The following is a 21,794-nucleotide window of genomic DNA, read 5'->3' on the forward strand; positions in this document are numbered from 1 at the left end:
TACAGATCGCACGATGTGCTGATACTACTTTACCTACCTGATCTGTGATTTTACAGCAGGCCATGTGGTTCAGGCTTCTGTCTGAAATGACTGGGAAACATGACAGGCTCCACTGGGATTCTTCTGATGCAGATGGTTTCCCATCCATTGGTAACTGCACTAAGACAACCTTACTTTGCTCTAGACTATAATTAACATGTTAGGTGTTAACTTGGGAGTTTCATTTTTCATTTCTGTTCCTGTAGTTTACTGCCTAGAATCGTTGTAACGTGAAGTTTAGTCAATGAGAAACTCGGGAGGCAGATACTAGATTTCTAATTTGTGACAGGAAAGACAAACACTTGACATTTTACGTAGATTGATTTGGGTTTTTTAAGGCAGAAATATTTTCATAGCATAAATAGTCAAATACGTAGGTGAGAAGCTTGACTGTTCTCCACTAAGAATAAGCTGTTTCTGCCACATTCACCTCTTCTACTGTTTGATAGTATGCATCCCCAGTTTTCAGAGATATTTTTGGAATGTGAACTGGGACACAGGTTATGATTTTTTCTCATTTTACTTTATAACCATATATAATTTCTGTCCTTTGAGGTCCAGTTCTTTCTTACGTATTTTTAGTAGGCTTTTACATTTATTGCTTATTAACTTAGTGATATAACAGTAAGATGCAAAAGCTGCGTACGAGGGGAAGGAAAAGAAGGCAGGTTAACCTTACCGCTTTTAAAACAAGCTATCTTCTGTCAAGCTATTCTAGGACAAAAAGCCTTACGTTGATAAATACAAACAAGCATTCCGTACCATCCAACAGCTACTTTACCTTTTCTTGAAAAGAACCACCAAATGGTGTTTAACTCTGTAATTACCTTAATGTTTAAAACTCTTCAGCAAAAATATTTTTTTGCTTTTTTAAAAATACGCATTACTGTGACAGGCACGCACCTTCCCACTGCTAAAAACGCCTACCTACGGTTTCCTAAAATAACGACAGAAGGTTTTCAGCAAGCACAGAGTCAAAACCAGAAACTGTCATGTGGTTTACTACCATTCAGCATTCATAAAGGCAATTAGGAAGACAAAAAAAAAAAGAAAAAAAAAAGAAAAGACAACAAGCAGACATTGGGTTTTACCAATTTTATTTCTAGACTTTAGTTTTTTTTGCTGGAAACTTGTCTGTTACAGGTCTGTTGGTGAAAATGTGCATTTCAGACCAGTGATGCCAATAAGTACAATATAAAAATGTACAAATCTGAATTGCTTGCTTACTACAGATTGTTATAATAATGTGACAAATAAAGCATCTCTGTTGGCACATGAACCCACTTAATCTGGATTTGGCCTTTTAGTACGTACAATATTTTAAAGAAATTTGCAGTACACACTGCCACTCAGTGTAACACATAATATAACCAACAAGCACTAACTCAATAATCATGTTTGGTTCAGAGACACAGAGATGCCACGAACAGAAGTGTTTTATGAGGTAAGCAGTAAGAAATGTTCCTGAAATTTGGACAGAATGTATCCAGTCCTCCTGGGTCCTGCGACTGCTAGTAGCATTGCAATGCTTTATTTATGCACTATGTGGGATCTCAACTGCATTTGCCTCGAAATGAGTTCTAATTCTGTTTTGGTTTAGCAGCATACAGGCAACAGCTAGATTATTCTTCAGCATACAACTCTGTTAGCTGGCTTATTTATGAGATTTACAGGCTTTTTAAATTAGCATTATGCTATAATTAAAACAAAAAAAAACCAAAACAAAAAAAACCAAAATAAAAACCTAGTATATCATAACAGATTAAACACACAAAATACTTAGAGTTCCAGAAGATAACCTATCATACCAAATGATGTGTCCCAACTGATGGGAAACCACATCAGGTGGCATACAAGAGTTATATTATAATGCACCTTTCATATATCAATGTGGCTAATAACACAGCTTAAAACTACTATGATAATAAACCCCAGATCAGACAAAGAATCCAGCTTTATAAAATGCATAACAACAAAAAACTGACATTACTCGATCTTCTGAAATGTCTGCTGTTTTTTAAATTAATGCAACCTAGTTGCAAATCGCGAGACCCATTCAGAATAACGTTCGATGCATTTCCATTTGCAGTAGAACTATGAGGCACTGTGTACGAACATTAAAACCTGGTCTAGACACGGTTAACTGAAGTATGAGGTATTGTGAAACAGGAACCTTTTTGGAATAGAGCAGTAATCACATTAAGTAAAAATTGATCACATAAAAAATCTACAAAAAAATGATGTCAATAATATAATTTTCTATGAGAAAATTAAAACCTATAACATGGCAGTATATGACATTGTATAACAAAAAAAAAAACTGATCCACAAAATAGCAGCAAAACACAATGACAAAGATACAGAAAAGCAATGTTAATTTTTTTTTCAAACCATGCTGGGAATTTATCCATAGCAGCTCAATAAAAATGGAGCATCCACTCCTTTTCTTTTATCTTTTTCTCTTTTTTTTTAATTTTAAATTTTTTTTTCTTTTTTTTTGTTGGTTTTTTTTCGGTTGTTTTTTTACAATCAACACCTTAGCGGCAGTTTTCTCACATACATTTCACCATCACATTCTCCTCGAGCATCAACTTCAACAGCTATGTCCACGTCCCTTCAGCTACTTTCTAAAATAATAATAAAAAGATACATAGCCAAGATGTGCAAATTTTCTATTTGTAGCTAAATAAGAAAATGGGGCATATACTGGAATAAGAACTTCTTTCAAGTACTCCAATTTTCATATCTATTAACTATGGCGTTCTCATGGTTAGACTGCTTTTGAAAAATGTATAGGAAGGGGCCAAACAGACTGCTTTGTTTTGGGTTTGTTCTTTGAAGCGTGTCCTTTTTTCTTTAATCAGCTGTGTTAAAACTGCAACATCAAGGGTAGAAAGATCTTTTTTAAAAAGGGGCGATTGCATTATTTTACAAATCATACTGGCCTTACGAACATCCTCTGCAATAAATATTCTTTTTAGCCTTAACTATAAATTATATATTTTAGTGTTTAAAAACCTTCAGTTGTAAAACATCTAGCGACAATCCTTAAACTATGTGTCCTATACGTGAACCTTTAAGGCCCCTAATTTATAAAGATGAGTTGGCACCAAAGGATTTCTAAACTTCAACTTTTCTATAGAAAAGGATAGGAAGATATCCTGGCAATTTGTGAATGTGTTTTCTCTCACTGGAACACAACCTTCGGAAAAAAAAAAGTCACCTCTCCTCTAACACCATAGTTAAATGCACTTGCTTTGCAATTCCAAGTTTGCGAACAAGCACTTATATATTTTCCAAACCATTCCATTAAAAAAAAAATTCCCACACAATAAAAGAATGTATTTCCTATATCTAATGGACTGAAAGTGCTTTGAATGGAATGGTTTTAGAATATTACAAACAAACAAAAAAAAAAAAGACTAAACTGTGGATTGAACCTGACCATAATTAGGCTGAATATCTGTGGGGTCAGACCAGCATTTTACACAGGTAACTACAAAAATATGAAGATTACAAAAATATAATATATTATGTCACTATTTCGGTTTCTCTTTATAATAGAGTATCGTATGAGTAGTACATTGGCCTTTCCCAACAATGCTAAGCTGGAACCCTACAAATGCCTTATGCACAGGCAATCCACAGGCACAAAAAAGATTAACATATAATAATGCTGCATACTAACATACACTAACTTATGGGTTACGTTAACCATTTATAAGGTGAAGAGGATAAAAAAAAACCTAAGGAAATAAAATAAACATTTACAGATGAATTATAAAGTGACTAAATGCACAAGCAAGCAAGATACAGAAAAGCCTAGAACTGCGTTAAAGCTATGCTTTTTAAAGAAAAAAAAAAGAATATTTCATTTACTATCTAAAAAAAAAAACCCTCTTCTACTTTAAAAATGGTTGGTTGGTTTTATATGTAAGAAATCAAATCTAATACCTCCCCTGGAGACATTTTGTGTGTTAATGCCTATTTTTACAACATACAGACAAGAACACTTTAATATAAAAACTAGTTGATTATTATTGTATAAAATCCTCTATTTTTGTAGCACAAACCCCTGGGGGTAATGCAAATACTATTTTTTTCTTTTTTTAAGACAGTTTTTGGGGTATTTTTTGTTTATTTGTTTGTTTGAAGTCACAGATGGAAGGGAGACAGAGCAAGAAAAAATATAACAAGACTGGTTTTCCCTTCTGGTATAAAAATGTCCTGGAGAAAAGGGTTTCTGGGGGGGAGATCCTGATGCTGATTCCTTCTCAGATGCCCTTTCTTTGTCTGCTGCTCTCGCCAAGCAAACCCATTAGAAGAAGTCCTCTTAAATGTTCACATCTCGCACATCAGTAGGTGTGCAGGAAAGGTCTGCTTCGTCCTCTACAGTCTTTGTTTCTGAAGATACGTTGTGCTGCTGTGCCTGACGTAGACTGGATTCAAGGAGGGATTCGATCTGTTCTTGGCAGGCTCGTAAACAATCCTAGAGAAGATTAAATGGAAGGAGAAAAAGACCCAGAGTCCTTTAGAAAAACAGTAAGATCACAGACCAAATACCATTTCTTGAAAAAGCAAGAGAAATACAGTCAAGTTATTTGGGAGGGCAGCGGACTGGAAGGAGTGTGGGAAGCGCAAGAGAAACACTGGCTAGCAAAAGGACTGGACAAGCCAACCCATTTTCTGCAGGACACTAGCCTGGATCCAGACTTCAGCAACTAACTCATGCCAGCTTGTGTTTAATGGCCTAGGTGAGCATCTCCATACATGGTCCCCCTGGACAAACCATGATTTGCTGTTTTGTTGTCTCAGCCCATAGGTCATAGAATCATGGAACGGTTTGGGTTGGAAGGGGCCTTACAGATCGTCTCATTCCAACCCCCCTGCCACAGGCAGGGACGCCTTCTACCAGACCAGGCTGCTCCAAGCCCCATCCAACCTGGCCTTGAACTCTGCCAGGGAGGGGGCACCCACAGCTTCTCTGGGCAGCCTGTGCTGGGGTCTCACCACCCTCATCATAAAGAATTTCTTTCTTATATGTAATCTAATCTACCCTCTTTCAGTCTGAAGCCGTTACTCCTTGTCCTGTCGCTACATGCCCCTGTAAAAAGTCCCTCTCCAGCTTTCTCGCAGGCCCCTTCAGGTACTGAAAAGCTGCAGTAAGGTCTCCCCGGAGCCTCCTCCAGGCTGAAGACCTCCCAACTCTCTCAGCCTTTCCTCACAGGTCTGCAGCTGTGTATGATGAACGCTCCATGATAATGACACATGTAGTAACTAACCCAGGCAGGACCGTGACACACTAAGATGATGCTGTAGCTTGCACTACTACTTTTCTTCCCGTACTGTTAATGCTTCAACAGTTCTGTAAAAGTCCATTCATACTATCTTTCACCTCACTGTCCTTTATACCTTTGGAAAAACAGGAATAGTCTGACTGGACAGCAGTGTGAATCAATCAAAATTAAGTGAATGGAGTTGCAAAAATATGAAATTGGGCTGGAGTCAGAGTCGGTCCACGTATCGCTGATGCTGTACTAATTTCTACTTTTACCACAGAAACGCTTTGGCAGTACAATCTACTAGAAGTGATGGTCAGAAACAGCGATTTTCCCAGGCTGAGTTCTGGTAATATAAAGTTCTCAGACATGAGTGCCATATACGTATTTAGATATACAGGCCCCAAGTTGCCTGCCAACTATGGCTGTGTCCAGCAGTGGGCAGCTCACATCAGCTAACTGATTTCTAACTCAGAAAGCATCTGAACAGAAACATGTACCGGACTGTATGGCCCCAAAATGGAGAGATCTTTAGGAAGCGCCACTAAGCATCTTCATAACCATGCATTACAAAGTGCTGCCAAGCTTTCAGTTTGCTACCGCATTCACCTGGAAATCTCACGTCAGGGTGAGATCTCTTTCCCTTGCTTCAGAGCATTTTTGCAGAGCTGAATGCGCACGCAACCCTCGAGCGTTCAGGAGGGTGCAAGGGCCTCGCTGCTTGCACAGACTTTGGTGCGAATTAAAAGCATAAAGCACCTAGCAGGGTCACGTCTCCTGCGAGGAAAGGTAACTTCCCCCAGGCATTAAACCATACCATGAGCAGATATATCCAAGTCTACTTTCCATCCACAGCAATTAGACCCGGAGAAGGCCTATTCATGAAACCTGTTTAACTTTCTGCAAGTTACGGTTGTGTTCATCAAAGCCATCGCAATGACACAAATGGTGCCTTGAACAGGCAAAACAATCACACTGCATTTTGCCAAAATTCCTCCAGCACGCTGTTTACTCCCATCTTTATAACAAACACGGTAAGCTTTTCCCCAACATATTTAACTCTGTGTATTAAGGACTTTGAAGTTTCCTTTCAGTATTGCCTTTTCTGATTTAACCTATGACATGTGTTAGCCCTTGCGGTGAACCCAGTCTTCCATGATAAATTGCCGTCAAAAGTGTTAGGATGTGCATGACTGAGAATGAATGTTGTTTTCCTGAGAGGGTGACCTGCCTGCTGTTTTCTTTATTTCCCGGTTTCAATTCTGCCTTCATTCAGAGGCTTCTTGTGTGATCTACCAGCTTTTCACTGATTCCACTACCACAAGAATCTCCTCTGCCACCAATAAGGGCACATGGCATTTGGGGTAAAATAAGATTAGAAACCCAAGCAAACAATTCTCTGCAAGTCCTTTCTGAGAGAGAGGGAGGTTAATCCCACCTCTAAGCAGATCAGACCATCAGTTACAGCTCACTGAAAACACATAACCTATGACCTTTTCTGGTTTAAACCCTAGTGTAATATTTCCTCTTGACAGAGACACACAGCGTTTTAAATGACAAAAAGAAACGCCTCATATCCTAGAGTCATCATGCCTTTGGCTCCTACATACCTCTGGCCTTCACAGTAAGATCTCTGTGAAGTCCTTTCACCCCTTCTCAGGATATGACGGATCAATCCTGACTGTAAGGCTTCTACTTGCGTGTCCTGTACCACGGCCCTCAGTGGCACTTGGAATTAGATATATTCTATAGAGTAGTGCATGAGTACAGGTTTACTTATTTTTGGTTTTACAAATCCAGGCACTTTTGAGGATAATTCTGTTTTAGCGAGGTACCACGTTCAGTGTTCCAAACTGAAAGCCAATTTGTTTTCAGAGCAAAACAAACCCTTTTGGCTGTTTTTTGGGGGAGAGGGGGGTGGATTGTTTGGTGGGTTTTGGTGGTTGTATTGTGGGTGTGGGTTGTTTGGTTTTTTTTAATCCTAACCATTTGCATATAGCATGTTTGAGCTCTGAAAACTAAAAACATTCAAAAGGATTTCTATAAATACCTATTATTCCCCCTCTGGTGTCCAATCATGAATAATTACATAGGACTATGTAATTTAAAGGTAATTTTTGAACACAGAAGTTTTTTTTCCTGTGAGATTCTCAGAATAAAACATGTTGTAACTGTATTTGTTTAAAACCTATTCTTTACCCTTTATTATGAACAGACGATGTCTTAAGCTACAGTTGAATCAACAGTATTTTAGGTATTTTTGTTCATTTCTTATTCAGAGGACTATTAGAGGAGCAGTTTGTCTGCTGGAATGTATTAGAGCTAGCAAAAATAACTGCAAAATATAAAATTCACTGTGAACAACCTCACCAAAGCTTTTTTCATTCTCAGTACTTCTCAACACTGAAAAGCAAATAGAAAACTTGTGCATTACTCTGATAACTTCTCCCAACAACTTTTCTGCTTCACTACCCAAATTTTCAATGCCCACAGTTTGTTCAAGGTCATAAACCCTTCCTGGATTAATTAAGCTCCTCAGTGGAAAAAAAAAAGGAAAAAAACCAAAAAACCTCAACTTGCTAGCTTAACTGATGTGGTCAAATACCTTGAACACACACAGCAGACATGATCAGACTCCAGGGTCAGATAGTAAAGGAAACCAACAACAACAAAAAAGAAACTGCTTGGAAATCCTTTGTCACTGCCTGACCCATTGGGGATAACAACCACATGTCTGAAGGTGCCTCTGAGTAGGGGCAGGCACAAGACGAATTCCAGTGTACTAACAGACAGCATGGAAACCCAATCTAATCTAGTTTAGCAAATTTCTGGCCTGGAAATGAATGTCAGGTAAAATTCAATCCGTTTGGATGATGGGGTCAAGAATAGAATGATGGAAGACAGCCCAAGACTTCTAATTGTGATTATCTGACTTCTAATTACCCCTGATCAAAGGCAAAATGGGAAACTGGACTCCTACCAACGTAAACATGAACCATAAAGGAATTCCAATCAGGTGATATTCATTTTACTTTAGATTCAGCTTTCTTTGAGACTAAAGGTAAAAAAGTGTAATTATATAACCTGAAATCCAACAGACCAGCTGCTCTAGCTAATAGATAATCGGGGAGAATGTTAGCAGTGTTATAATGCATGCTCTTAATTTTTCAAGACAAGCCAATATAAAGCGTATTCATATGTGCGATCTGACACGGGAAACCATCACTGTGAAGTAACAAACTTCATGTAAAAGCTAGTGAAATAAGATAATAGGAATAGCATTTGATACCGTGGATTACACAGGCGCATCTTACGGGGAATTCTCTCTGCAGGGCAATCATGCTATGTGTGAAACCAAGCAGTTTTCTCTACTCCAAGCAACAGTAGTGAAAGGTGCTGTTCCCCCACCCCATTACAAACATAACAGTATAGGTATACATGCATATAATTTTAGGATGTTTATTTTCTGTAGCAACCTATACAAAAACCTTACTTCTAACTCTAGCTGCTCTAACACATAAATAAATTTAGCAATGAAAGCTGGAGGGGAGTTACTTCCCTCTAAAGCTGGTACCTAAGCTCACGTCACACAGACTGTGGCCTTGCAATGACTCTGGACCACAAAAAAGAAATTCGCAAGAATTCTCCTTCTTGCTAAAACTACTCTCCTTTTGTTTACAAAAGAGCTCTGTCATCAGCTAAGTCAAGTCACGTAAGGGCATGCTGTTGTTCTGCAAGGTGGGAGAGAACCTGCTTCAGTGCTCTGCATCAGGAATGATTCAATGATGATGTTTGAATCAGATGCTGTCAGAACAGATAGCAAGCCTAGCATTTTTCCGCAGTACCCACTTCAAATATCTCACACTGGGTAGTGGCCAACCATACACTGCAATATCTACATTGTTCACGGACTGACTAAGAGCATTACAGGTACATAGCAAACTGAGCAGCATTTTATGTCAGCATTTGAAGTTCTTACAGTATTTAACATGTCAACACTGGATCCGTATTACTCTAGCTGCAGTAATACACATGGCAAAAATGACGTGCTCAATACTGCAGCATTGTTAAGGTGATCAAAATAATAAGCTGAGATCCCGTATTTGTCAGCAATTGTTTCACACAGGCTATCAAAAGTAAAATATTCTTTTGTGAATAATTAATGACAATGCATTCATGTTTCCAGAAATCACTCAATCCTGTCAACAAAGTCCAATTAAAGAAACCTAGTTTTGCAGTGTCTGGACTAGTACAGTTCTCTATGTATTTAAATTATTAATATGTAAAATAATTTAAGAGCATCCCAAAGATTCTGCTGCTAACCACAGAGTTGTCTTTATTTGACTCATTGTCCAGCGCTTGGAGACCTCACAAGAACCTTTTTAAAGCATCTATTTATTGGTCTTCCACATTGTTACAAAACAAAGCTCAACTCTGCCCCAACTTCACACACCATTATGACATGGATCATTGACTTTAGGTCTTCCTTGTAGGCTCCCTTCCTGGCCCATTCACTCATGAAAGGTTTATTGCTCACTAGTTACTGATGTGCATCTCCTGGAAGCTGCAGGGCAAAATGAGAGTCCTGTGAGGACCATCTACCTTGTCAGAAAGTCGTGGGACAAGCATTTGTTCCGAAAAGGAATTCAATACCAGCTACTGTGCAGGTCTAGCACGTAATAAACCAAATTAGATCATTAGAACTCTTTTAAGAAGGGCTTTTTCACACCACTTGGCACAATAAAAAGCCTCAAGAATGGTCAAAGATAAGGTCAGAGATACCACGAGGTCTCAGTAACTATTTCCTCGTCTTATTTTCAAAGTTTGTTTTATATCAACTCGTGGCGTAATTACCTACAACCAACCAGAGCCTCTGCAACGTCCCAAACGGATGCAGGGTTTCCTTTGCTTTGTCAGATGCGCCCCGATGTCAGCTAACATTACAGCCTGATGTGGCATTCCTATCAGTGAACTGCAGCAGCGTAATCACCGATTATTAATGGATATAATGACAGCTAAGTAACTCAGACGGACACCAGAGAACACGTTCAAAAACCCCACTCTGAAGTTTGACTTTTATCAAGATTTACTGTCGGATTAGCTACTATGCAGTAAGCAGGCGTTCATTCTTAAACTCTAAGGCAGGAGATCAACCGAGAGAAAGAGTCACTTACCGGATCACATTTGATAACTTGTGATAGGAAATGTGTGAGGCATTGATAGGAGAGGAAAGTGTTAGTGTTCCCCAGATGCAGGCCTTGCACAGCTGCTACCACACTGCCAGCTGCGATCATGGAAGGCGGGTTTGAAATAAATTTTATATCTGTATGAAGAAAGGAGAAAAAAAAAAAAAGACTGAAATGATTGCTGTAAGAGAAGCCTGCCCATACACATACACTCGTCTACCAGCATGGCTTCAGCTGCCAACTATTGCATCCGAAAAGGTCGTGAAAATTGCGAGCAGAAAGGTGCCTCCTGCTGTAAACTGTTACAGGTCCAAACCTGTAAACACTTATCCACATGAGCAACTGTGCTGGAGCGAGTAGCCCTTCCCTGCGCTAAGCCTGGGAGGCCATCCATCACTGCGAGGTATTTTCATCATAAGCAGGGCCCCCCATTCTTCAAACGTTAAAATACTTTGCTCCTGTGAATAATGCCACTGGGGTCAGTGGCACCATACATCTGAGAAAACCTGTTCGCGTTCTGAAGTGTTTCGCATGGTCAGATCCTAGGTGCGCTCTAACAAGGAGTCCTCGGGCCCTTTAAAGCAGAAACCTTTGCACTGCCATTCAAAGGAATATAGCTTTAATGAACAACAACATCAACAAAAACGAAAGAAAGAGAAAGACTGCTTAACCCCGTCAGGAGGCAGATAATCCATATTTAAATTAAGGTTTCATCTTAAAAATGCTTTGTCTCAACCTAGTCTCTTGTCAGTGGCTGCCATCCATCCTGGCAACAGGGATTTAATGTAAATGTGGCATAACTAAGTGACGGGGGTCCCAAGAATTGGCGGACAATCAGTTACATTCTGATGTGACACCATGCTGACAAGAGGCTGGGCCCCCTTCCAGACTGCATTGCTGTAGGTCTCTCCACAAAGCCACTCCCATGATTCCTTAAGGGGCTGTCTCTGCCATTTAGCATGTTTTCGGTTTGGTTTTTGGTTTGGGTTTCTTTTTTTTAATGAGAATAATCCACATTTTAATGCTAAGACTCTTTCTGCTGAACAGGAATGCATTTGATCCGTTGCAGTGTACACCTTGGAGGAGAATCGGAAACAAAGGAAGTAAGTGGCACCAGTAAACGTCTGATTTTTTGTGAGGAAGAAAGGGAAATGCCACATTATACACAAGAACCTGAGATACATTCCTTCAGCTTTTATCGCAATACAACTTCCTCTGGGTTGAAAAAATATAAACCATCTGTCAAACCCCTGAATGAAATCAAAGGAATGGACGGCTTAGAGGGCTCAGTGGAACAGTTTAAGTATTAAATCATGCATCTCCTTTATTATGATAAAATAACTTTTGTGCAAATGTTTTACCAGTGAAACTAAAGACTTTGGGACTCTGTGAAAGTCCTCTCTCTGAATCCATTCAGATACCTCTGACGCTCCATTGTAGCCCTGACCAATACCCACCTTCAAAGGGGCATTTCGCCCAGCGTTCTACGAACCTTCAAAATTAAACTGATACGATGAATTGTGGCCAAACTTTTGTGATGCGCTGCCAGTCAAAAGGCAAGCTTGATCTAAAAGTCATCTCATTTATGTTACTGTGCTTAAAATAAATTTAACGTATCCCCTTTTCCTAATCTGCCCATTTCCAAGTAGAAATACGCCCACCTTCTGGCAAGCTTCTGTCGTTCCCAAAAATCAAAGTAGTCCAGACCGCTTAGTGACGCTACATGCATTCCAAAGCCAGACCCCGAACTGAAATACTGCTACGCAGTTGCAGGTAGACTTGAGAGATGAGGCATTTCAGTAGGCAAGCGTGAATTCCACCAAGACTGGGTTGCTCGCAAGGGTACGGTGGCAGCGCGACACTTGTTTACCAAGCTCCACAAACAGAACATGACCAAAATGTGTCAGTTTAATGAGCCGGTCCTGACAGGATCACGTTTGGGATTAATATTTGCGTTCTTCTTTTAAATGGAGCAGTAAACAAGAACATGAATTCATAGTCACACCCTCATTCTTTCCAAGGTGGAAAAGTGATAATGAAGTTTAAATGACCAGTTTGTGTCTGTCCCTGTAACCACTCCAGACAAGCAGCATGGACTGCCTTTTTGTTGCAACTCAACAAGGAATTATTTGTGGCAGAGGCCACTAATTTCAGCATATTAATCAGGGGGCCCCTCTCGCCTGTAATTGGATGCCCCCAAGTGAAGAGTGTGGCATCATTGTCAGCCTCCATCGCCTCATCTTGCGCTATTGAGCGCTCAGGAACAAGGGGGCTTCGGTGAGATGAATTAGACCTGACACAGCCACAATGGGGTAGGGGGCCCCATCAATTGAAGCACACATCCCCAGTAGCCTATCTGAGACTTCATCCAAAAAGAATAAACAACTTCAGCGTTGTTAAAAAGAGAGAGAGAGAGAGAGAGAGAGGAGGGGGAGGAGAGAGAAGAATGCCAGCCACCCTGAAGGGAGGACAAAGCAGGCATATAGGCGCTGCAGTGCTTTAAAAAAAATTCCTAACAAGGCGAGTCACCCCTTTTCCTTTTTAAATGGAGCAGCAATTCCATCCGTCTGGAGAGCTGGGGGCTATGAATGAAAATCTTTTCATTGAGGCAAATCAAAACTGCGAACATAAATCACTTGCTGCAAGATGCAACAGGTTCCAACTGGTCACATACCTTGAGACTTCCAATTTTATAAAGGCCAGAGAAAAGGAGAATTGTAACATGCTTGTTTCAAAGGGGGATCTTTCTTTCTCCATCCCAGAGGAGGAGAGCAACAACAACAATAACAGCAATAATAATAATATAAAAGGAGCCTGGTATGTTTTGATAACCAGAGGAACATAATGAAATGCTGAAGCTCCAATATTTGTTGCTATTCATTGTTATGCTTGTATAGAGCTGCAGTTCTCCCTCAACACTGGTCTTAACTTGGGCCAAAAGAGGCCTGCTTCCTTTTGAGCTCTCCCTGCCTTGCTCGGCCATGCCAAAGCCCCATTCATTAAGCTCAATTATGTGTTAACTTCAAACAACTCCTGGTAATTTTTTTTTCTTTCCTTTGCTTTCTCTCCCGAACCTACCACAGCACAAAGACATCCTTTGGTGAAAATGGATTTTTCAAAACTTCTGCTAGCCAGACAACTGAAGAGGGAGCTTAGAAGGAATTCCCCTCAACTTCACCTTGCAGCGTAACCTTCTCTTTCTGGAGCAAACACGTAACACGCTCCTCTACAGACACTTCCACAGCCTTCACCTCGTTGGGCCAACTGGCGGAGATTTTATTTCCTAAGCAAGCGTTGTTTTGCTGTCTCTTCTTAGGAGGAGACCCTCCTGTACAGCAGAGGACACGGGCTGTACTTCAAGCAAAGGATATACCGCACTTGCCCCTGAGGCTGCTTCAGCGAGTGTCAGTGTTTCCAGTGGACTTTGGATCGGGCCCCGCAGCATCCAGGCAGCGCAACGCGTTTGCAGTCCATCTAGGTTCATTTTGGCAAGGGGAAACACAACACAACCCAGCAACAGCAAAGCAAAGTCCAGATGCTACTTAAGCCACATGTGATCTTCACTAGCCAACAAAGAAGTCATGAGGAAAGCAAGAGGTAGAGAAAATCCCGACATCCAAAAATAACAGTAAAAACGCAGAGCCCAGTGGCAGCCTTCCTGAGCGCGCTTTCCCCAGGCAATATTCCCAACTTCAGTAGGGAGCTGAAGAGGGCCCCAGTTCTGGTGAGCTCAGCGCTGTGCTTTTTAAAAGCGACGTAAAACTCCCAGAACATGGTTCTCATTTGCTGATCCATTCTCCAGCTGTGGCGTGTAGCAGTGTTAAATAAAGGCTCTGGATGTGCTTCCTAAAAGAAACATAACAACACCGACAGTAGATCAAAGTACTGGACTCTTAGCAAGTCTCCAACCTTTGAACTACTCTTGTTTTCATCCCTGTCATTGCCAGCACAACAACCTAGGTTAAACATCCCCATATCCAACGGGGAGGCCAGGTAGCTGTTCTTTTTAGCCAACAGCCGAGGAAGCTTCAAACTTAGCAGATCGCGCCTTCGGAGTCACGGCAGCCTTATCTCGTAGAATCTGGCATGGAGAGTTACGTCCGATTTCCCCCAAAACGTTGCTGCAGGTAGTTGGAAGGCTGTTTGAAGGTTGTAGCGCTCCGAACACTGAGCATTAGCCCAGGCAATCTAATTTACGAACTGCCTGTTATGCTGATGTCAGGCCCCAGATCAGGAGCAATGCCAGTGTTTATAGATTTCTCTTTTATGGCTTGGTCGTTCTATCTTTAGGCCTCGCAGCAGGGCCGATTCTGTGAAATAAAAGTTTTTTCTTCCGAGTGCCTGCGATCTTTTTCTTCAATCTTTTTACCAAATCCGTTTCTGGAAAGCAAACTACGCAACATTAATTTGTGCCATTGACCACACACATCCCACCAAGGTTTTCAAGTGTGGACACCTCACAGGCTTGATCTCTTTTTTTTTTAGCACAACTGCTACTGATTATTAACGTTTACTAAAGCACTGCATCTCCTTTACACTAAGTTTTTATCAGTGTCAGCAGAGTGTCTGACATTCCCCTTTACGTGCTACTGCAAAAGAACGTTTGCTTTAACTGCTTTTTCTTCCTTATTCTTTTGCCACCCCTGGATGGGTCTCGCCATACTGAAATAAAATGCGCCGAGCACGTTTTGTTTCATCAGAGCATCTTCCCTCCAGAGCTGCTTTTGTCCCCGCTTCTCCGCTCTGTCCTGTGGGAACAGCGAGATCCGGAGAGCAGAAAGACTCTTCTAAAAACTCTTTTTCTTTCCTTCCCACTCGCTAGGGTTCAGCGGGTGAAGCCGGCGCATGGGCGCACGCACACGCACGCGCGCAGAGTCCACACGCAAGCACGGAACTTCAAAGAGCCGGCGCCCGCGCACGGTGCCCTTGAAACCAACGATCGGGCCTCTGCCAACCTGGCCCCAGCGAACGGCCGGCGCCTTTGGAGGGCGGCCCCGCACGCGGCTCCGGCGCAGCACGCGGTCGGAGGGGCGCGGATGGCAGCGGCCGGGTCCTGCGCCAGGAAAGCCTCCGCGCCGCGGCCCCCTCCTCCCATCCGCCGAGGAGGGGGCGGAAGGAAGAGGCAGCTTGAAGAGGGAAGTTTTAAAACCCCCACGCGGAGCCAAATCTCCCTCCGCCTTTAAAAAAAATGAACGAATCCGCGCAGGGAGGGATTCCCCATACGGGCAGTGAGCCCCCCCTGTAAAACCCGGCGTGCAGAGGTGAAGAAATCGTGCCACGCTGAGCTGCGACGCCACGGCTAAGCTACGAGGAGAGGGGGGGGTTCTGCCCCCTCCCCAACAACACACGCCAAGAAGTAAAATATCCTCGGAAAAAAAACTTACCTCTGCAAAGTAAATCCACCTTCTGCAAACAACAAGGGGCAATAACCGGGGCTTAACGAACCTCCCCGCGGCTCTGCGAGCTCCACGGCTACGGGAAGCGTTACAGGCCGGGGGGGCGGGCGCGTGGTGGGGGAGCAAACACGCTTTGCGTTAACGTGCAGGGCTCATACCTGTAGCGCACAGGGCCACAAAAGTCTGAGCATGTTTACGGATGATCTGCTTGGTGTCCTCTGCCAGAGGCATTTTAGTAAGGAAATGTTCAATGAAATCGTGGGGGGTCATTGCAGCCAGATTCCATTTCAGCTTATTCACCAGCAGCAGCTCCATTTGCTGCAAAGACAAAGAGGGGCGGAGGGGGGGGAGAAGGGGAAGGGGGAGAAGGCGGTTAGCCCCGCTCGCACACGCTCCGCCGAGCCCGCAGCCCCGCGGGGGGGGGGGGGGGGGGGAGGAATCGGGGCCGCCCCCCGCCGGGGAAGTGCCCGCCGCATCCCCCCGAGACGCCGCCAGGGGGCGCCCGCGCCGCGCTCAGCCGCTCCGTGGCGGCGGCGGCTCCGGCCGGGGCGGCCCGCGGGGGGGGACAGGGGGGAACGGCGGGAGAACGGGGGTGAACGGCTCTTCCCCCTACCCCCGACACCGACCCCGAGCCGCTCCCCTCCCCGCAGCCGCCGGGGAACGGCTCCCGCCCGCCGGTGGGGGAGGCAGCCCCCTCCCCGTCTTCCCCGGTGTGTGTGGGGGTGGGGGGGTGACACTTCCTAATCGGCGGGTTTTGCTTTGGGTTTCATTTATTTATTATTTCCCCCCACCCTGAGGTGATCAGACGTGAAATTACCAGTAATTCGTCGGGTCTAATGGAGTTATCTGTATAAATGCACAGTTTTTCTGCGGTCAGAGGAATAGTTTCCTTCATTTTTGAAGCCACAAACATGCAGGTAGCTCCCAGCAATTGCAATCGGCTTTTCTTGAGGGGTTCGAACGACAAAAATCTGTCCAAATAATTCATAGCCAAGGGGAAAACTTCCTCTTCGCACTTCTGCTCCTCGCAAACCTGCAAGAAGGAGAGAGGTCGTTGAAGAATAATTTAATATACAGACGAAAGCAAGGCTCGTCCGGCCGCCCTCGTCTTCCCTCCCCCCCTCACCCCCAGGCTTTGCAGGGCAAGGTTGAAGGAGACGAGGGGGAAAATGCAGTTGGGGGGGGGGGGAACGGATAAGGAAGGGAAAACGTAGGCATCAAAGAAAATGAAAAAGAAAGTCACGAGTGACAAAGCGGGGAGAGAAATGTGGCGTTGGAAATCCGCAGGCGATTCATGGTAAAAGGGGGGGGGGGGGGGAGGTAGAAATCGAAGAGGAGGTCTGTCCCCATCTTTCCAGCCCCTGGAACAAATTTTTAGAAAGGCAAGAAAAAGAAAAGCGGAGGAAAATGCGAGCCCCCGTGCCTGGGAATGGGGTGCAGAGGCGGGCTTGCCCCCGGATTTATTTATTTCGCTTTTATTTTTTCATCTGATTTGCCGTTGTGCTGCCGATTCCCCTCTCTGGTCGAGACACAAAGGTGGCGTCCAGCCTCATTTCCCCAGACGTCATCTTTTCAAAAAATATTTAAAAATATTTAAAAATTTCTCCGAGCTTTCGAAAAAGGTTGAAAATGAAGCGGCGGGGGTCCTTTACCGAATCCCGTGCCGATGGTCCTGCTGGGGGGCTCCGGGGAAGCCCCCCGAAGTGAAATCCACCGCCTCCCTCTCTCGCCCCGCAGCACAGCCGGGCGCGACATTTCCCAGAGCAAGGCAGGGCGCTGCGCTTTCAAAAATTAATTAAAAATAGATCGCGGGCGCCCAGGGCTTCCGAAAAGGCATGAAAATGTAGCCCAGCTCCCGGGGGTCCCGCTGGGAGACCCCCCGGACGTGTCCCGCCGGGGGACGAGGCCCTTTCCAAGCGGCTTTTCCCAGGCGACCTCGCAGATCGCCGCAGCAGAAGCGTGGCTTTGAGGGGTGACCGCGGCTCCAAGCCTCTCCTCGGCGCCGAACAAAGAAACTTTCACCCTCGCAGCTCTCCCCAAGAAACGCCGGAGCCCCTCGGGCCGGTCCCCCTGCCTGCAGCCCCGGCGGGGTGTCGTGTGTCCCCCCCCCCGGCCCCCGACCTTCTTCCCCCGGCCCCCTTCCCCCGCTCCCCCCCGCCACACACACCCTTGGCTTGCTCCCCGGGACTTTCTTAATTTCTTTTTTTTCTCTTTTTTTTTTTCCTTCTCTTTTCTCCCCTCCCGATTAATAAACACTTTTTGCTTTGCAAATAAAAGAACAAAGATGGCGCATAATACTGGCACGGGTAGCCACTTGCATACGTGTACAAGGATATTAATTTAAAATAAAAATCCCTGAAAAAAAAATAAAAAAACCCACAACTGCCCCCGGCCGGGTTTCCCGGCGGCCCCGCACGGCGCGGCGCGGGGGCTCGGCGGTCCCCGGTGGGGCGGGGGGGCACGGCCGGGCGGGCTCCCCTCCGCCGGTACCGCCGTGCCCCGACGGCCGGGCGGAGGTGCGGGGGGCACCCCCCGGCCCGGTGTGCCGAATGGGGGGGGGGGGGTCCGCCGGCTCTCCGGCTGCAGCGGGGATAACGGCGGTGGCGGTGCCCCCGGGCCGCGTCGCTCCCGGTACGGGCTGCGGAGGGCGAGCAGCGTGTGCCGCGCCGGGGAGCTTGGGGGGGGGGGGGGGCAGGAGATGGAGGAGCAGCTCTCCCCGGCTTAATTCATTCCGTTGCCGAAAATCCCCCCCAGCCCACCCTTCCCGAGAGATACGAACCTCCAGCATCCAAGTGGCAACTATTTTCCTCATATATGGCAAGATTTCTTTCTGCACGCACTTGAAGTAGGAGACGGAGGGCGAGCAGGTCTCCTCCGCCTTCAGCATCGCCTGCAGCACCCTGTCAGTGAGGAGGTTGGCATCCAGGTGGGCTCGCCGGATGGTCTCCACCTCGCAGCACAGCAGCTGATGTTCCATCTCTGCCTCCGCTCGGCTCCCGGGCTCGGCTCTCGGCGGCGGGACTGAGTCGCTCGCTCGCTCGCTCCCTCTCTCTTCCCCTTCCAGGAGTCCCTTGGATGCTGCTGCTGCTGCTGCTGCTGCTGCTGCTACTGCCGCTACAGCCCTCTGGAGGCTGCAAAACTTTCTAACTTCCAACAAAACTCTCCTGTATGGTCCCCGTGACGTTACTGTTGTTAAGCAGAGATCAAAGCACGAGAGAGAATGAGAAGGGGAGAGAGAGAGAGCCAAAAGCAAGGGGCAGAGCCCTAAAGCCATCCCATAGGCTTCAAGTCCTTCCCCTTTGCTCAGCTTATAGAGAGCGGGGGTTTAATGCAGATGCAAATGAGACAAGGGCTCGCTTTCTTCAAGGGCAAGGGAGAGGTGGGGGAAACCCAAATTGTCTCTTCAGCGCATAATTTTGAAAATGGAGCGAGTTCTGCAGTGGGAGCCAAGCGATGAATGGGGCCAGGCCACACACAGACACGCGGGGAGACGAGCGCGGCGAGGCTTCCTCGGCGCTGCTCTGCCGGGGGCACCGGGGACGGGAGCGGGGCAGCACCAGCACGTCGCTGCTCCTTACCTATTATTATTATTATTAGTATTAGTATTAGTATTAGTATTAGTATTAGTATTAGTATTAGTATTAGTATTAGTATTAGTATAGCTGTCACTGGCGCATACTTGCGAAGAATGTTGCTTAGGAAGGCACACTCCCAACCCGAACTCGCGGCCTGCGTAGCCGATCCCGAGGGAAACGCTTCCTCCCGTTTCCCCAGCCCCGACTTTTTCCCGGCCTGGACGGTTGCGCTTGCGCGCCAGAAATTTCAGAGGAATTGGGGTCTCCACTCTGCCCCAAGACGGTGCTTTATTTCTCCCCTTCTTTTTTTAACGCCTTTCCTTTCACTTTAAAGGTTTTCCCCTCCGAAAGGGGCGCGGAGGTGGCGGGGGACAGGGCGACAGCGGCAGGCCGCGCTCAGCACCCCACCCCCACCGCTCACCAGCCACCCAGAAAAAAATATCCCAGCAGAGCAGCAAAATGGTGGCCAGAGCTTCCTCCAGCACCTAGAGGGGAGATGAACTGGGGGGGAGGAGGGAGGTGCCGGCAGCCGCCGCTGCCTGCCGGGGCCTCATCTGACACGCCGCGCTGCCGGGACAGCCTGTCCACGCGTGACGTGCAGCAGCGGGGCCCTGCTGTAAATAACTCCCATTCCCTGGCGGAACTGCCTGTACCTGAAAAACGCTAATTAAAAAATAAAAAAAGAGTCTTTTAAACCCCTCACTTTTCCTGGGGCTGATGGGGGAGCTTGGGGCCCGCTGGAGAACACCGGAGGTGAAGCCAACGCACTGACGCGCGGCAGAAACGCCTCATCCTGCACTGGAGTGGGGAGGCCATAAACTGGGGTTCACGCTGCCTTCTGCCCACCCGCCCCTCGAAACCCGAGCACCGGGGTTAACCACAGCCCCGGTGCTTTGGCATCGCCTGGATGGTGGGAACACTGACCGGCAGGCGTCAGGGCAGCAGGAGGGTCTCCTGGCCATGGAGGACATGCCGTGGAGGACATGCCATGGAGGACATGTTGTGGAGGACCATGCCATGGAGGACACGCCGTGGAGGACATGCCATGGAGGACCATGCTGTGGATGACCACGCTGTGGAGGACATGCCATGGAGGACCATGCCGTGGAGGACCATGCTGTGGAGGACATGCCATGGAGGACACAGCGTGGAGGACCATGCTGTGGAGGACATGACGGGGAGGACCATGCTGTGGATGACCATGCTGTGGAGGACATGCCATGGACGACCATGCTGTGGAGGACATGCCATAGAGGACCATGCCGTGGAGGACCATGCTGTGGAGGACATGCCATGGAGGACACAGCGTGGAGGACCATGCTGTGGAGGACATGCCGGGGAGGACCACACCGTGGAGGACCATGCTGTGGAGGACCATGTCGTGGAGGACCATGCCATGGAGGACACGCGGTGAAGGACACGCCGTGGAGCCACGCAGCATCTCTCCTGCGTGACCTGCGGGGAGAGCAGTGCCAAAGATCACAGGGCACGTTGCCGCACCACCGGGCGTTTACGTAATCTCGTTGCGCGGAACATCTGCCCGTCTTTCCCAGCCCACCCGTTCGCTTGACCATTTGCGTCCATTTTGTCTTCGTCGGCCGGGAGGACGCCGGCGGCCCTGGGGATCTCAGTTCCCCTCGCGCGCCGCAGCCCGTGGGGCGAACTGGGATGGAGGAAGCTGTCCCCCCGCCTACCCACACCGGACACGCGCTTCTCTTTCCACCGCTCCATTCGTCCCGGGGGGGGGGGGGGAATGTGTTTAATTTTTAATTTTTAATTTTTAATGAAGAAACACGCCGCGACCGTTTCGTTGACTCCCCCGACTCCTCTCCGGGGGGTGCAGGGAAGGCACCCGGGGCAGCCGGTCCCGCTCCCCCCCCCACGGATCCAAATTGTCGCTCCCGGCCACGTCGCCCGGCCCTGCCCGGGATCGCGGGCTCCCAGCCCCCCACCCTCCCGCTGCCTCCCGGTGGGGCCGGGCTTGCCAAGGGGGGGTCCCCCCCTTTGCTTCTCCCAGCACGAGGCCGGCGATTCATTCATAAAAGCCGGCCGGCGGGGCGCGGGGCTGCGGGCGGGCGGTACCGGCGGCGGGGCGCGGCGCTGGCCCCGGGCCCGGGGGAGCCCCCGGCGGGGCGGCGCTGGGGGGCGGCGCGGCCGCAGGAAGCGGCCCGTTAGCGGGAGCCAATTGGGGGCGGCGGCGGGCTGTTACCAGGCGGGTCAGGGCAGATCTGGGAGCGGGGCTCGCCCGGTCCCGCCGACACCAAAGGGGACGGGTTAAAGGTGCGGGAGCCGCCGTCACCGGGCCGGCCCCGCACCTGC

The 21,794-nt window shown here is 46.9% G+C and overlaps 2 protein-coding genes across 2 annotated transcripts in view; one reads left to right on the forward strand and one right to left on the reverse strand.

The window, feature by feature from the left end:
- LTO1 (LTO1 maturation factor of ABCE1) overlaps positions 1 to 14,844 on the forward strand; it is a 31,898-nt gene extending 17,054 nt beyond the window's left edge. Inside the window, exons 4-6 of the mRNA XM_075427338.1 lie at positions 7,534 to 7,572; positions 11,552 to 11,607; positions 13,821 to 14,844. Coding sequence (XP_075283453.1) covers positions 7,534 to 7,572; positions 11,552 to 11,607; positions 13,821 to 14,050 — 325 coding nt within the window. The 3' untranslated portion in view covers positions 14,051 to 14,844. The remainder of the gene's footprint in view (positions 1 to 7,533; positions 7,573 to 11,551; positions 11,608 to 13,820) is intronic.
- On the reverse strand, positions 1,127 to 20,482 carry CCND1 (cyclin D1). Its single transcript, XM_075427335.1, has 6 exons — positions 20,400 to 20,482; positions 18,680 to 19,086; positions 16,718 to 16,933; positions 16,059 to 16,218; positions 10,493 to 10,641; positions 1,127 to 4,528 (listed from the first exon to the last, which is right to left on the reverse strand). Exons 1-6 carry the CDS (start codon positions 20,458 to 20,460, stop codon positions 4,373 to 4,375), a joined length of 1,149 nt encoding a protein of 382 aa, XP_075283450.1. The 5' UTR covers positions 20,461 to 20,482; the 3' UTR covers positions 1,127 to 4,372.
- Positions 20,483 to 21,794: the final 1,312 nt, after the last annotated feature.

The sequence above is a fragment of the Opisthocomus hoazin genome, chromosome 7 (genome assembly GCF_030867145.1).
Source record: "Opisthocomus hoazin isolate bOpiHoa1 chromosome 7, bOpiHoa1.hap1, whole genome shotgun sequence".
Lineage (NCBI taxonomy): Eukaryota > Metazoa > Chordata > Aves > Opisthocomiformes > Opisthocomidae > Opisthocomus > Opisthocomus hoazin.

Excerpts from the sequence above, each read along its gene's own strand:
- CCND1 (XM_075427335.1), bottom strand. The coding sequence starts at position 20,460 with ATGTCCTCCACGGCATGTCCTCCATGGCCAGGAGACCCTCCTGCTGCC. Across the intron at positions 19,087-20,399 it reads TGCTGCCCTGACGCCTGCCG|TAACGTCACGGGGACCATAC; the intron begins GTCAGTGTTCCC and ends GCTTAACAACAG. Across the intron at positions 16,219-16,717 it reads TTAGACCCGACGAATTACTG|CAAATGGAGCTGCTGCTGGT; the intron begins GTAATTTCACGT and ends TTGTCTTTGCAG.